The sequence below is a fragment of the Dipodomys spectabilis genome, unplaced genomic scaffold (assembly GCF_019054845.1).
Source record: "Dipodomys spectabilis isolate Male_0828 unplaced genomic scaffold, ASM1905484v1 ptg000054l, whole genome shotgun sequence".
NCBI classification, from domain to species: domain Eukaryota; kingdom Metazoa; phylum Chordata; class Mammalia; order Rodentia; family Heteromyidae; genus Dipodomys; species Dipodomys spectabilis.
In genome coordinates, this window is record NW_024870731.1 from 19,470,240 (window position 1) to 19,487,696 (window position 17,457).

The 17,457-nt window shown below is 40.9% G+C and overlaps 1 protein-coding gene across 1 annotated transcript in view; it reads right to left on the bottom strand.

The window, feature by feature from the left end:
• Nek10 (NIMA related kinase 10) overlaps positions 1-17,457 on the bottom strand; it is a 163,321-nt gene that overhangs the window by 54,634 nt on the left and 91,230 nt on the right. The window contains exon 26 of the mRNA XM_042680289.1: positions 17,209-17,422. Within this exon, the coding sequence (XP_042536223.1) occupies positions 17,209-17,422 (214 nt within the window). The remainder of the gene's footprint in view (positions 1-17,208; positions 17,423-17,457) is intronic.

Consider the following 17,457-nt stretch of genomic DNA (forward strand, 5'->3'; position numbering starts at 1 on the left):
AGAAAAATGTACAAAAAGGTAAAAACTGACCCCGCTTTTGCAGCTTTGGCAAACTTTCTCTAACAGAATATGAATAATAATCCCTCAAAACACTAAATAAATGAATTCATCTTGATCAAATTCAAATATTCTACCCCCCAAAAAAAAAATACCATTAATTAAATGAATAGGCAATCTACAAGGTGAGAAAATTTTTGCAAAAAAATATTTGCCAATATTGGGAATATTTAAAGAACTATAAATCTATAAAAGCAAAGAATCCAATAAAACAAGTGGTAAAAATTTGAATAGACATCACACACACACACACACACACACACACACACACACACTGGCATTTGCCAACAATCACAGGTTAAGGTGTTCAGTATCAGCCAAGGGCCAGTGTCTCATGTCTGTAATCCTAGCTATTCAGGAGGCTGAGATCTGAGGATCGAGGTTGAAAGCCATCCCAGGCAGGCAAGTATGTGAGACTCTTTGCTCTAATTAAGTAGCAAAAAATCCAGAAGTGAATCTGTGACTCAAGTGGTAGAGCACTAGCCTTGACCAAAAAAAAAATGCCCAGGGACAGTGCCCAGGCTCTGAGTGCCAGGACCAGCACTAGAAGGAGGAGGAAGAAGAGAAAGAGGGGGAGGAGGAGGAGGAGGAATAAAGAAGACGTTTCTCTTATATGTCAATATACAACTACCTATGACCCTGAAATTCTATTCCCAGGTATTTATCTAAGAGAACATATATCCACAAAATGGCTTACATGAGAAAGTTCATAATAGTCTTACTTAACACACTCCAAGTTTGGAAACAGCAAAATAGTTAAAGTATGAAGTATTATACTATTTCAGACCACCTAGAAATATAAGCATATTATCAATTATACACAACACAATGAAGAAAGCCAAAAGCTAAAGTGTACATACTTTAGATGCATTTGAAACCAAGAGTAATCTGAAGTGAGGACTTGAGGAAACTTTCTGAGATGATAGACCTGTGCTTTCAATTACCCATGTGTCAAAACTAATTACTAGAGACACAGCTCAAGATGGCGACGGGGCAGTAGGGAAACGCCACAGCTCTCTCCAACCAAAAAGAGAGTTCGAGTTCCAACCTTTAATCTCCCCAAGAGACCGACAACAACAAAAAGACGAACACTCAGAGAAAAACCAGAGGTGGAAAATAACAAAAAAAGAAAGAGAGGAAAAGAAGAATTTCAGAACAGAGAAGAGCGAAGACCCCTCCCCCAACCTTTACTGGCCGCGCGGCAGTGCGCCAAGCCGCCGGCCAGCCGGCCCGGCGGGGGCTGCCGGAGCCACAGAGACACAGGGGGCTGCTTGCAGATCACCAGGTACCGGATTGCAGAACAGCGGATCGCCAGGAACAGAGAAACCTACCAGCCGGGAGTCTCCAGGAGGATCCCACCCCACCCATCACTCTCCACCGGAGCGGAGAGGCTCCATCCCGCCAAAGCCGCCCGGCACCAGCAGCGCCACAAAGGGACCTGTCGCGATCGCAACGACCCGGCGGGGGGCCGCCCAACCCAGCCCGCAACCACCCCAACTGAACTCGGACTGCAACAACAACTGACGGACTGCAACAACAACTGACGACCTACAGGGTGAGTACCCATCAGGGGACAGGGAATCCATCAAGGGAGACCAGAGCTGGAGGGAATCCCCAGACCCTGACCTAGACTCCCTACCCCAACACCCGGACCACAGGACCCACTAAAACTGGGAACTGTTCGAGAGCCCCACCAGCCGGTGGAGCACACTCTGCTGGCCAGGCCAGAGCAAGAGCACCCCGGGAAGGGAGCTTAAATGCTCAAGCCAGGAACAGTGCCCCTGGGTCAAGACTACCAACAGCAGAAGAAATTTGAACTGTGTCCTCCAGGCTGCATAACCAAGGTGGTATACACATTAGCACAGGCCTAACGAGCGCGCTCCAGGCTGGGGCCGGAACCAGGCCAGGGGACCGGCGCCTGAACAAAGCAAAAAGGGTCAGAAGTGGGGCTGTGGCTCAAATGGTAGGGTGCCAGCCCTGAGCTGAAGAGCTGAGGGACAGCACCCAAACCTAGAGTTCAAGCCCACAACCAGCCCAAAACAAACAAAAACACATCAGGAGCCCATAGCAGACTCCAGTATTTGGGAGAGTGCATCCAGAGCATCTGATCTTCCCAAGAGCACCCGCAGGAGCAAACACAAGCAGTCTAGGCTGCTCAACCCTTCCAAAGGCGGGAATTGCTACAGCAGAGAGCTGAGAATCCTAAGTGAATAGCAGCTGGAAATAGGCTCCCAACAGAATCCAGATCAGGCACAGACTCTCTCTACCAATAGAGAATCAGCAACCAAGCAAAGACAGACACACCAAAACAAGATTGAAGAGCAGTCTCCTGAACCCCCATGCGAAAATCACAGAGAAAAATCACAAGGTTTACCACTACCCAGGACAGCAAGCTCACCTCAAAAGCCAGCAGCCACGCAGGGGAGAGCCCCAGTGGGAGCAAAGCAGGAATGGAAGACAAAAACTACATCCAAGGGTTGCTGGAGGCAATGACTCAAGAAATAAAGCGAGAAATGGATCAGAAATTGAAAGAGCACAAGGATGAACTATCAAAAGATATACAGGATATCAAACAAAAATTGGATGCAAAAATAGAAGCTGCACAAACCTCAGTAAGAAGTGAGATAAACGCCAAATTAGAGGTAATGCATACTGATATCACCTCATTGAGAGGTGAGATCAGTACTCTGAGAACCAACATTGAATCCATAAAGGGATCCATTTCCATCATGCAAACCACAATAGAAGCCACGGTCAACAGAGTGAATGAAATGGAAGGTAGAGTGTCAGATACAGAAGACAGAATACACCAACTGGACCAAAAAGTGACAGATATGGAAAAATCACTCAAATTAAACCAAAGGGAAATTCAAGAGCAAGCAGATAATGCTAAAAAATTTAACCTTCGCATAATCGGAGTGGACGAAGGTGAGGAATTCCAGAGCAAGGGAATGCAACACCTATTTAACAAGATAGTCAATGAAAATTTTCCCCACCTCAAAAACGACCATCTTAACTACATCACAAAAGCTTATCGAACACCCAACAAGCAAGATCCCAGGAGAAACACTTCTAGGCACATAATAGTAACAATGATGGATCTGAATAATAAGGAAACAATCCTGCATGCAGCAAAAATGAAGAAGGAGCTATACTACAACGGGAAAAAAATTAGAATCACTGCAGATCTCTCCACACAAACAATGAATGCAAGAAAAGCCTGGGAAAGCACCATACGAGCCCTGAGAGCCAATAACTGCCAACCCAGACTGACATACCCGGCAAAGCTAGCATTCACATTCGATGGAGAACTGAAAACTTTTAATAGCAAAGAAAAACTAAATGAATACATAAACATTAAGCCAGCATTACAAAGAATTCTAAGAGGGGGGACACAACCTGAAGAAAGCAACCAGGAACTGGGACCTGCCCCAAACAGGCATTACTCAAAGTCTAACTGAGCAAGCACAGGAGGAAAGGAAAGAAGAAAAACTTAGGAAAACGGAATGGCAGGGACAACAATGCATCTCTCTATACTTTCTCTTAATATAAATGGGCTGAATTCGCCAATTAAAAGAAAACGAACTGAGGACTGGATCAGAAAACAAGACCCATCCATCTGTTGCCTTCAGGAGACCCACCTCTCAGCCAAACATACAAACAAACTCAGAGTGAAGGGGTGGAAAAGGATCTACCAATCAAATTCCCCCAATAAGAAAGCAGGTGTAGCTATCCTGATATCTGACAAAATAAACTTTTCATTAAAATCAGTACAGAAAGACAAGGACGGACATTACATATTAATAAAGGGAACAATCCAAGAGGAGGATATAACCATCATCAACTTATATGCCCCAAATATCGGTGCACCCAGATATGTTAAACAAATGCTCTCAAACTTACAGAATAAAATAGATCCCAATACGATAATACTAGGAGACTTTAACACGCCACTCTCACCAAAGGACAGGTCTACCAACCAGAGGATTGGCAAAGAAGCTACCGAATTAAGTGAGGCCATACTTCAAGCGGAATTAACTGACATCTACCGAGTATTTCACCCTAAAACAACACAGTACACATTCTTCTCAGCAGCTCATGGAACTTTCTCCAAAATAGACCATATCATAGTTCATTCAAGGAACTTAAGCAAATACAAAGGGATCGACATAATCCCCTGTATCCTATCTGACCACAGTGGAATCAAGCTAGCTCTCAATAACAAAGCATACCGCAGAAATTTCTCTAATACATGGAAATTGAACAGCACACTCCTTAACAAGGCCTGGGTAACAGAAGAGATCAGAGAAGAAATAAAGCATTTCCTAGAACTCAATGAAAATGAAAACACCTCACAAAGAAACTTGTGGGACACAGCAAAAGCAGTCCTGAGGGGCAAATTTATTGCCCTCAGTGCCCACATCAAGAGAATGGAGACAGACCAAGTAAATAATCTCATGTTGCAACTAAAACAGCTAGAAAAACAAGAAAAAATGGGACCTAAAGCTACTAGACGAAGCCAGATAACCAAATTGAGAGCAGAGATTAACCAATTAGAAAATCAGAAAACCATAACCAAAATAAACCAAACAAAAAGCTGGTTCTTTGAAAAAATAAACAAAATTGATGGCCCGTTGGCAAGATTAATTAAAAAAAGAAGAGAGGAAACCCATATTAATAGGATTAGGGATGCCACGGGAAACATCACAACACGTACCCAAGATATCCAAACAATTCTAACAGACTACTTTCAAAAGCTATACTCTCTAAAGGAAGAAAATCTGGCGGAAATGGATGCATTTTTAGAGAAATACAAGTTACCCAAACTGAGCAAAGAAGAAGTTAACCAATTAAATAAGCCAATATCCTATAATGAGATACAGGAAGCTATCAAAAGTCTTCCAACAAAAAAAAGCCCAGGACCAGATGGATTCACAGCAGAATTCTATAAGACCTTTAAAGAAGAACTAATACCCATACTCCTCAAGCTCTTCAGAGAAACAGAGAAGGAGGGAGCTATCCCAAACTCATTCTACGAAGCCAATATCACACTCATCCCCAAACCAGGCAAAGACCCAACCAAAAAGGAGAATTACAGGCCAATCTCCTTGATGAACACAGATGCAAAGATCCTTAACAAGATTCTAGCTAACAGAATCCAGAAACACATAAAAAAAATAATACACTATGATCAGGTAGGCTTCATCCCAGAGACACAGGGATGGTTTAACATACGTAAGTCAATAAATGTAATCCAGCATATCAACAGAGCCAAGGTCAAGAATCACATGATTATCGCCACAGATGCAGAAAAGGCCTTTGATAAAATTCAACATTCATTCATGCTAAAAGCTCTGGAGAAAATAGGAATAGAAGGAACATTTCTAAAAACAATAAAAGCCATTTATGACAGACCAATAGCCAATATTATACTTAATGGGGAAAAGCTACAACCAATCCTCCTAAAAACAGGAACAAGGCAAGGATGTCCACTGTCTCCACTCCTCTTCAACATAGTCCTAGAACCCTTAGCCAGGGCAATAAGGCAAGAAAAAGACATTAAAGGGATCCGCATAGGGAAAGAAGAAGTGAAACTATCCCTTTTTGCAGACGACATGATACTATACCTCCACGATCCCAAAAACTCCATCCCCAAACTTTTAGAAATCATAAGTCACTTCGGCAAAATAGCAGGATACAAAATAAACCCACAAAAATCAGTTGCCTTCCTATACACTGATAACGCACAGGAAGAGAGGGAAATAAAGGGAGCAACCCCATTCACAATAACCTCCCAAAAAATAAAATATTTAGGAATTAACCTAACCAAAGATGTAAAAGAACTATTTAATGAGAACTATAAAAAGTTAAAGAAAGAAATTGCAGAAGACACTAGGAAATGGAAAGACCTCCCATGCTCCTGGATAGGCCGACTTAATATAGTAAAGATGGTGATACTTCCAAAATTAATATACAAATTCAATGCAATTCCTATTAAAATCCCAATGACGTACATCACTGAAATACAGAAAACAGTCCAAAAATTTATATGGAACAACAAAAGACCTAGAATAGCCAAAACAATTCTAGGGGATAAAGACAATATGGGAGGGCTATCCATGCCGAACTTCAAACTCTACTACAGAGCTATAATCACAAAGACAGCATGGTACTGGCACAAAAACAGACCCGAAGACCAATGGAACAGAATAGAAGATCCAGATATAAATCCACAGGCCTACAGCCAGCTGATATTCGACAAAGGAGCCAAAGACATACAATGGAAGAAACACAGCCTCTTCAACCGCTGGTGCTGGGAAAACTGGGCAGCCACATGCAGAAAACTAAAAGTGGACCCCAGCCTATCACCATGCACCAACATCAACTCAAAATGGATTAAAGACCTTAACATTAAACCTGAATCTCTGAAACTACTGCAGGACAGAGTAGGAGAGACACTTGAACTAATAGGCACAGGAAGGAACTTCCTGAACAGAGTCCCAGGGTCACAACAAGTTGGAGAGAGACTCGACAAATGGGACTACCTTAAAATAAAAAGCTTCTGCACAGCTAAATCTATCGCAACTAAGCTAGAAAGACAACCAACTAATTGGGAAAAAATATTTACCAGCAATATATCAGACAAGGGGTTAACATCCTGTATATACAGGGAACTCAAGAAACTAATCCCTCCCAAACCTAACAAACCAATTACTAAATGGGCAAGGGAACTAAAGAGGGACTTCTCAAATGAAGAAATAAAAATGGCAAAGAAACACATGAGGAAATGTTCATCATCCCTGGTGGTGAAGGAAATGCAAATAAAGACAACCCTGAGATACCACCTTACCCCAGTCAGAATGTCCCACATCCACAAATCAGCCAACGACAAATGCTGGAGGGGATGTGGAGAAAGAGGAACCCTATTACACTGCTGGTGGGAATGTACACTTATACAACCACTTTGGAAAGCAGTCTGGAGGGTCCTTAGAAAGCTAAAGATTGACCTCCCTTACGACCCAGTCATACCACTTCTAGGCATCTACCCTGAACAACAGGAACCAATATACAAGGACACGTGCACCTCCATGTTTATTGCAGCACTGTTCGCAATAGCTAGGATATGGAAACAACCTAGGTGCCCCACCACAGATGAATGGATCCAAAAATTGTGGTATCTATACACAATGGAATATTATGCAGCCATTAGAAATGACAAAATAATGGCATTTGCAGGGAAATGGATGGAGCTAGAAGGAATCATGTTGAGCGAGGTAAGCCAAGAACGAAGAGACAAACGGTACATGGTCTCCCTCATAAGTGGATGCTAAATCCAAAAGGTTAGTGATACGACAAAACTAACAGGACTTAAGAAACAAAGAACTCCCGCTCATCTGGTTGAACCACTACTAAATATCCTCATGCTGCTGATCACAAATATGGTATATAACATGTGAACACTGTTATATATTACAGACTGTGGTAGACAATTTGCTCCAGGGAAGTTAGAATGAACTTGTGACTTTGAAATTATGTAATCATTTAATCACAATCAAAAAAAAAAAAAAAAAAAAAAAGAACCTCGGGGAAGGGAGGGAGGGAGGGGATGGTAGGGGGAAAACAATGGAGGGGGTAACAATGTTCAAGAGGAAGTGTACTCATAACCTCACTCATGTAACTGTGACCCTCTGTATAGTAGCTTTACAATAAAAAAAAAAAAAAAAAAAAAAAAATAAAGGAAATAGCAGAAGGATAGCCAGAGCAAAAAAAAAAAAAAAAAAAAAAAAAAAACTAATTACTAAACTAATTCTAAACATTTGTACATTGTACTATATGTAAATTATGCCAATAAAAAGAAAAACTTTATGTGTGGATGAGAGTATTGTGTTTGAATGGAAGCCTAAAAGAAATTGTTGTGCTTTCTCAAAGCCTAACTTGTAGAGAAGAATTCCACACCAAGTCATGATTTTTCTTCCTGATCCTTCTTTCCCTGCACAATTACTTGATGCATTTTCACAGCCTTAGGAGAAATTGTCAACAGTGAATAAGACAATAAAACCAAAAGTGTACACAGACATATTGTCCTTTGAAAAGGCACCATTTTTCTCCATGGCTTAATTTAATTTCTTAGCAGAGGACTGTACCCAAGCTTTTAGTAGTGTGCTCAGCAATTATAAGTAGCATTCAAGATAATAAAAATTATGCAATGCAGATGAGTAAATAACACATTTTAAAATGTTTATTAAGAATGGGAAGATAAGTCAAGTGACCATGGCTCATGCCTACCTACTTAGGAAGCTGAGATTTGGGGACTGCAGTTCAAAGCCAGCCTGGGTAGGAAAGTTTATGAGATTCTTATCTCCAGTTAACCAGGAAAAAGCCAGAAGTGGGCTGTGGCTCAAATGGTAGAACACCAGCCTTGAGCAAAATAAGCTCAGGGACAACACCAAGGCCCTGAGTTCAAGCCCCAGGACCAGCACAAAAAAAATGAAGGAGGGAAGGAAGGAGGGAAGGAGGGAAGGAAGGAAGAAAGGAAGGAAGGAAGGAGGGAGGGAAGGAGGGAAGGAGGGAAGGAAGGAAGGAAGGAAGGAAGGAAGGAAGGAAGGAGGGAAGGAGGGAAGGAGGGAAGGAAGGAAGGAAGGAAGGAAGGAAAAGGGAAGGTACGGCTGCCTGCATATCTGTTCAGTTAAATGGGCAGTTTTATAAAGAGAATTTTTAAAAATGCTCTGTCAATGAAGTTTGCTAAGAGCACATAACAGATTATATTAGAAAATTACTTTTAAGAAGTCCATACTGAAGTGAATTTCTCAAGGAATTGTGCATTTGAAAATACTCTGCTGATAAGTGCTGTATCAGTACTTTGTCCTCCAAAGTGGATGGAATTTAAGATGACACTGTTCGACAGTATCTGATTTTCATAGAAATCTTTTTTCATTTGCCAAGGGCTTGCAGAATTTTCTATGAGTACTCTTACTCATGATCTCAAGTACAGAGTGATTTATCACAATCATATCTGGGTTGTTTTGGTAGATGTGGGAGATGGCTAAAAGAGGGAGCTAAATCTTAGCTAATCAGAATGAGATTGATTCTGTTTGTTGGCAGGGATTTACAGCACAGTTAAAGCTTCCTTCGTGATGGAGATGCTTCTCTGTGATGTTGCATGTGGACAGCAGCCTCAGCCTCACCCACCTGCACTGCCCCTCTACATTTCCCTACTTATCTCTCCAGTCCCCAATCCTGCAAAACAATTAATTCTTCATAGTAACAAACCTCTTGCTTGATAATAAACCTCTCCTCTGGTATAACTTCACTCATTTTGTGTGCAAGCCTGTCCCACACCTGGCATGTGGTGTTTCTATTGATCAATGGATCAATCAATGGATGGATAGATATTTGTATCATGTCTTCTTGATCCATTCATCAGTTGTAGGCCACCTGGGCAGTTTCCATAGCTTAGTTATTGCAACTGGTATCAAATGGTATGACAATGAGCATGGGTATGCAGGAGCCATTATTATACCCTGACATAACATTCTTTTGGATAAATGCCCAAAAGTAGTGTTGCTAGATCATAGGCTAGTAATTTTGCAGAATCTCCATACTGACTTCCAGTGTGGTTGCATTAATTTATATACTCACCAATAGTGTACTTAGGGTTCCTTTTCCCCACCCCCCAGCATATGTTGTTTTGTGTTTTTGATGGACTAGCTAAGTGTTTTAATGACTCCTGGTTTCCCTTTCCTTGTCTATTAAATTGAAGCCTATAACAACACCCTTTCTAAGTTTGCTTTTTAGTCCTGTGTGAGATATGCTGGTATATGTAGCAGTCCTGAACCTTTTTTCCTTCTTTTCCATCCAAAAGGGACTTTCGTATCTAATGGCCAAACCACAGTCTTTGCTTTTTCTGGAAGCTTCCTTTAGTATCCCCACATATTTCTTGTGCTATTAAGCATTAGAAATGTTCTCTTGAATGTGTTTGTCTGTCTTGTCTTCCCAAATAAGTGGCAGCTACTGGGACCATTGCTTATCATTTTTACAATCTTTGCAATATCAAGCATATTGTCTTGCATTTGGAAGATAAACGAATCTTAACAAATCAAGTGCTTTAGTTATTAATTACAGTCCACCAGATTTTTCCATTTTCCTTCCTTTGTGCTGTTCCCTGATAGACACAGCACCAGTATGGATAAGAAAAGAATTATCCAAACTCAATGAATTTATTCAACTAGTAAAAAGAAATCTTTTTTTTAGCATCTAGAGGCACGGATCAAGTGGTAGAATGCCTGCCTGGCAAAACTCCAGTATCACGAGAAAAAAAAATGAAATCATTCACCATTTACAAGACTGGCAAAAAAAAAAAAAAAAAAAAAAGAGTCAAACATAGTGGCGCATACCTGTAAGCCTAGCTATTGGGAAACAGAGATTGGGAGCATCTTTGTCTGGACAAAAATGTTAGAGAGGCACTCCCTCCTCATCTCAATCAGAAAACTGGAGATGGTAGAACAAATCTGTAATCCCAGCTATGCAAGAGGTATATACAGGAATATCATGTTCTAAGGCTGACTTAGGGGGAAAATACAAGATTCTATCTGAAAAATAATAAAAGCAAAAAAGGACTGGCGGTTTGCTCAAATAATAGAGCACCTGCAGAGCAGGCATGAGATTCTGAGTTTAAACACTCGTGCTGCCAAAGAAAAAGGAAGTGGTAACAACAGAGTTCCTGTGAAAGATCTTGGAGGAGAAAGGTAACCCCTGCCAATCAGCCTGTTGGATAACATTTCTGTTGTGTTTACCCTCAGTCTCTTCCTGGAATATCCAGCTTTTATACAGCTAATTAAACATCTTTACCTTATTTCATCCTGATTAATTCTTATCAGATGTCTCTTCACCTGATGACTTCTGGTTCTTAGTTTTATTTTGTGCTGGGGCTGGGGCTTGAACACAGGACTTTGAGATCTCCATCAGCTTTCCTATTTGAGATTGGTACTCTACCACTTGAACCACACCTCCAGTTCCAGTGTTTTGTTGGTTAATTAGAGATTTGAGTCTCACTAACTTCTCTTCTGGCTTCCAACCACGATCCTCGGATCTCAGCCTCCTGAGTAGCTAGGATTACAAGTATGAGCCACTGGCACGGGCATAACTTCTTATGTCTAATGCCAAAAATAAACAGAAAAGGTCAACATTCTTCAAAAGAAAAGTCCATTTTTACACTCATGGTAGAAAGCACAGCACACAGCAGTGGGCTTTCTTGGTGAAGACTCAAAGCAGTCTTTTGAGAATACTTATTTGTACCTGCCATTATGAAAATTGTCATAATTAAGACTTAAGCTAAACTATGAGTTAATGACACAGTCTCCCATGAGATTTACACCTTTAACGTTTCTGTCAATTGTTTGCTTGCCTTCTAATCTGTGAAATTTTAGTAACTCCCCATGGACCTCCTCATAAAGTTTCACTGAATCCACTTGGATGTCTTCCCCGGACGAGCATTAATCATTAAGCTGTGAACTGCATCATTGATGTTAACTGCTCTGGGGAGAACATTGCACTATATATTTCAAAAATAAAAATGCTGTTTGAGAAAAAGTGATGCATACCATTTCACTTCCGTGATTTTTCTGCCACCACTTGCGTAACTGTAAGTTTTTAAAAAGTAATAACTGATTTGGGGATGGGAAGGGAAATCACAGAAATAGTGAGACAACTGTACCACAATACTCACAAGACACCATGTTGGAAATGAACTTCACAACTCGGGGAAGAGGAGTCGGGGTGGGGGGGGCAAGCAGAAGAAAACGAGGGGGGGTAGCAATGTTCAACACAAATTGTACTCATTTCCTTACTTATGTAATGGTAACACCTCTGTATACTACCTTTACAAAAAAAAAAAGGAAAAGTAGTAACTGGCCAGGCACCAGTGGCCCATACCTGTAATCCTACCTACTCAGAAGCCTGAAATCTGACGATCATGGTTTGAAGCCAGCCTGGGCAGGAAAGTTCATAAAACACATCTCCAATCAGCCATCAGGAAGCCAGAAGTAGCACTGTGGCTCAAAGTGGTAGAGCACTAGCCTTGAGCATCAAAGCTCGGGGACAACACTCAAGCCCTGAGTACTGGTGGTCTGGCTCAGGTAATAGAGTGCCAGCTGAACAAGTAAGCCAGCTGAGAGCTCGAGGGCTAATACTTTAACACTCACACACACACACACACACACACACACACACATCATATGAAAAATGAAAAGGCAGGGAGTGTAAGAAGGTGTATGAAAGTGGGAAGGACACACAATTAGCTCAAAATAGCCAATCCATTGTTGAAATTTGGGGTGGGCACAGGAAGCACACTTTGTTAGAAATTTTCCATAATGGAATTTTTTTTTTAAGCTGAGGAATAAAATTAAATGTACAAACTGATTTTTCTCAAGGTGCTTCGCTAGAGATAAGAGGATTCCTGTGGTTGGGTTTTAGGCCAGCTCCGCCCCTGCGTCAGATAATGACTCACATCCAGCTGGAAATTGGCTAAGGAGCTTTGTGGCACAGAGCTTAAGGCAAGGCTCTGAATACATAAGAGATACAGAAACAGTTAAATCTCTTGCGTTTTCCTCTGCAAAGAATACCGTACTCGGAAAGGAACATGGCATACAAGGAAGGATTCTTCCTAAAGCTGCCTGGGTTTAAGGAATCAGGCAGTAAAATAGCACAGAAAGTGAGCTTGATGTAATGTAATGGTGCTCGGTGAAAGCTGTAACTCCAAGTTCTGTGCTTTTCAATGTAAACCAAGGCCTTAGAAAACCATCACGGTGTGGGGGAAAAGGAACCCTACGGCACCACCGGTGGGAATGTAAACTAGTACAACCACTCTGGACAGCAATCTGGAATTTCCTCAAAAAAGTAAGCATAGACCTTCCCAATGACCCAGCCATACCACTCTTAGGCATCTACCCTGAGCACCATAAGCCACGATATGCTAAGGACACCTGCACCTCCATGTTCATTGCTGCACTATTCACAATAGCCAAGTTATGGAGACAGCCCAGATGCCCCACAATAGATGAGTGGATCCAAAAACTGTGGTACCTATACACATGGAAGTTCACGATCCATTAGAAAGAATAAAATTATGTCATTTGCAAGGAAATGGGTGGAACTAAAACAAATCATGTTAAGTGAGGTAAGGCAAACTCAGAGAGACAAACAACACATGTTCTCTCTGATATGCAAGAGTTAGATCTCAAATGCACTGAGACATGACACGTTATACAGGATTCTAGATACTCACATACAGTAAAAAAAAAAAAAAAAAAAGAGGATACTCTCAGGAGAGAATCACAAAGGTGCAATGGCTAAGTGCCTCTTCGTATTTATATAAAACAATATACATACTGAAACAAACTCCAGGATATAGAAACAAAAGACTTTTTTTAAGTTTTTAGTTTTTGATGATTCTATCTTCTACCTTCTATATGGTGTATTCACGGGTTTATCTTTGGAAGGGTGGAAGAGGGCACAGAACTCAAGAGTAATAGTGGAGTTCACTGGACATTGATGTAAAATGAACCATACAACTTGTGGTTGGAGACAGGAGAGAAAGACTGGGAGGGAATAAGGGAATAGATGACACTGTGCTTTTGAAGAAAATGTACTCATTGCCTGATTCATGTAATTGTAATCCCCTTGCTTACCACTTCTATACTAACGATAAAGTAAGTTAACTTTAAAAAAAAAAAGAAGAAGAAAACCATCATGGATTGTTTTTGCAATTACATTAGGGCTCGGCATGTAAAGCAATGAAGACAAGTTTCCCTTTAAAGAAAACTCTAAATCTCCAGCTTCTGGATTTCAAGTATTCTCCAGGCAGACCCACTGAATAGCAGTGCATCTCTCCTTTTTGGAAAGTTCATTGGACATTCTGGCATTCGAGAAATCAGAAATGTCTGATGTTTTTTTCTTTTTTATTAGCCTATATCAGCTAGCATATATGAGTGTGTATTAGTTGTACAAAAGGTTTTCACTGTGATATCTTCATAGATGCGTACAGTGTGCCCTGATCAAGTTGAGTCCTTCTCCGACTCCTCATCCCTCCCCCTCCCCACTTCTTGAAACAATTTTCTCAGGTTTCACTGTTCTATTTTCCTATATGTGTATCCTGTATTTGACCTCTACCATATTCACTCCCATACTGCCTCCATTTTCCCCTTCTCCCGCTGGTACTCAACCCCACCCCCACCCTGACAACCTGTTTTACATTTCTGTCATTCATTTTTAAGGACTAGATTGCACATAAAAGAGATAGAACATGTGATGCTTGTCTTTCCCTATCAGTTTACTTTCCTTAAAAGGTGATCCCTAGTTCTATCCATTTTCCTGCAAACAATATACTGGAAAAGAGCACCGTTAGAGGTATCACAATATCTGACTTCAAATTATACTGCAGAACCATAGTAACACAAACGGTAGGGTACTGACACAGAAAAGAGAGAGACATACAGATCAGTGAAATAGAAAAGCTTAGAAACAAACCCACACAGCTATAGCTATCTGATTTTTGACAAAGGTGTCAAAAAATTTATGTTAGAGAAAAGACATACTCTTCAACAACCGGTGTTGGGAAAATTAAGATATATACATGAAGAAGACTGAAACCACTATTTATGCCCCCTTTACAAAAATCAATTACAAATGGATCAAAGATCTTAATGTAAGACCAGAAACTAGGAGAGTGCAAGAGGAAGGGACAGCAAAAAGTCTTGAAGATATAAGTTGATATAGGTAGTGCTTTTCTAAATGCAACTCCAATTGCTCAAAAAAGAACAAGAATTGAAAAAAATGATATTACACCGAACTGAAAAGGTCTGTATAGCAAAGGAAACAATTACCAGAATGCAGAGGAAACCTACAGAATAAGAAAAATATACTTGCCAGTTACTAATCAAGATAAAAGATTACTATCCAGAAGATATAAAGAACTCCAAAAAGTAAAGACTGAAAGAAATATCAGTCCAACTAGTAAATGAAAAAATTAATTTTTAAAATAGCTTTCAAAAGTAGTAATATGAATGGCTAATCAACACATGAAGAAATTTTCAGTATCCTTAGCCATAAAAATGCAAATCAAGCCCAGCACTGGTGACTTACTCTGTAATCCTAGCTACTCAGGAGGCTGATATCTGAGGTTCGCAGTTCAAAGCCAACCCAAGCAGGAAAGTCCATGAGACTCTTATCTCCACTAGAAAACTGGAAGTGGCATTATGGCTCAAATGGTAGAGCACTCACCTTGAGCTGAAGAGCTGAGGGACAGCACCCAGACTCAGAGTTCAAGCCTCAAAACTAACCCCAAAAAAATGCAAATCAAAACATCAGTGAGATTCCATTGAACTGATGGAATGGCTGCACGGCTACCATCAATAAACAAGCAACAACAAATGCTGGAAAACATGTGGGGGGAAAGGAACCCTAATCTTCTACTGGTGGGAATGTAAATTAGTGCAGGCACTACAAAAATAAATATGGATATTCCTTTAAAAACTAAACATAAGGGCTGGGAAGGTGGTTCAGTGGTAGAGCGCTTGCCTTGCATGCATGAGGCCCTGGGTTCGATTCCTCAGCACCACATAAGCAGAAAAAAACAAAAGTGGTGCTGTGGCTCAAGTGGTAGAGCACTAGCCTTGAGCTGAAGAGCTGAGGGACAGCGCCCAGGCCCAGAGTTCAGGCCCCATGACTGAAGGAGAAAAAAAAAAAAAAAAACTAAACATAAGCCAGGTGCTAATGTTTCACACTTATTTGAGAGATTGGAAGGATCAAGGTTCCAGACCAGCCCAGGAAAAAAAGGTCCAAGATACTCTATTTCAGTGGATGTGATGGCACATGTCTATCTCCCAACCAAGACAAGAGACTTCAAATAGATGGGTCCAGACTCAGGAGTATAACCCAAATAGGAAGAGAAATCCTATATAAAAAATAACCAGCTAAAAAACCAGAGACGGAGTCATAGTTCAGTGATGAGTGTCTGTCTGACAGTGTGAAGCTTTGAGTTCAATTCCCAAGTCCCCCCTCTCAAAAAAAGTAGATTAAACATAAAACTACCATATAATCCTCTTATTCTTCTCCTGATTCTATATCTAAAGGCATGTAGGTTAAAATACAGTCAGAGAGATCTGCATACCCAGTACTATTTACAAGAAGCAGCCTTGGTGTCCATCAGTGAATGGATAAAGAAGTATGTGTATATACATACACACAGATACACATCCATATACATGCACATGCACATGCATGTACGTGTGCACAATGGAGTATGATTCAGTCATAAAGAAGAATAAAATTATACCAACTATTTACATAACTTTCCCGATTGTGCAAGGACCTTAGGATGCTGAGAAGGGATTTCATGAGCAGGTTTCCTAACCACGAATGTGCTTTATACCATTCCCTTGAATGCCACCCTCCAATCAGAAGAAAAGAATAGTTAGTAGGCAGAAGAGCCGCTTGCTGGGTTGTGGCTGGGGCTGTCCTGCACAGGAGAAGAAGGTGGCTGGTGGTTGGCAATTATCACAAAGGCAGAGTAACAAGAGCATCACCGGAACCCACACATGCCCATGTACACACCAGGTGTAAGTACTGCTCTTTATCCATTTGTTTATATGCTGTAATTTAAACCAGAAGAATTGCCAAGAGAACTTTCTGACACTGCTGGCTTTACAATACACAATAAATTATGGATTCATTCTTTGGAAAAAATCAGTTATACTGAGTTGCTTTTATTTGTAGATATAAAAATGAATATGCCAATGACTCATGCCTTTAATCCTAGCTTATTCAAAAGGCTAATGTCTGGAGAATGGTGGTTCAAAGCAAACCCAAGCAGAGAGGTCCTGAAGCCTCCATTTCCAAAATAACCAGGAAAAAAAAAGCCCAACTAGAGGTGTGGCTCAAGTGGTAGAGCACCAGCTGAGCAAACAAGCCAAGCAAGTAATTCAAACTCTGGTACCACAAAGGAAAAAATAAGGATGTAAATATATAACTATATAATAGTAAACTACTTCACGGTAGTGAATCTTTTTCCTAACTTCAGGTGAGCTTTTTATCAAACAACATGAAGAGCTTCAGCTGGCTTAGTAGAAGGCATGCTGGAGACAGATTTGCACCTACCTGAGACAGCAGAGCGAGCTCATGATGGCAGGTGACGGCGTTCCTGTTGGCTTCCATAAAATATCTCTGTGTGCGCTTGCGCTCCCGCTCCAGTTTCTTCTCCAAGGCCAGCTGAGATGTAGACAAGTTGTCTAAGTACTTCATCATGACATCAGATATCATGGAACAGACTTCTACAATGTCAGGGCGGGCATCCGCATCAGGAGTGAGGCACCTGGGAGAAAAGCAGCTCGTTGTAACACTGGCCAG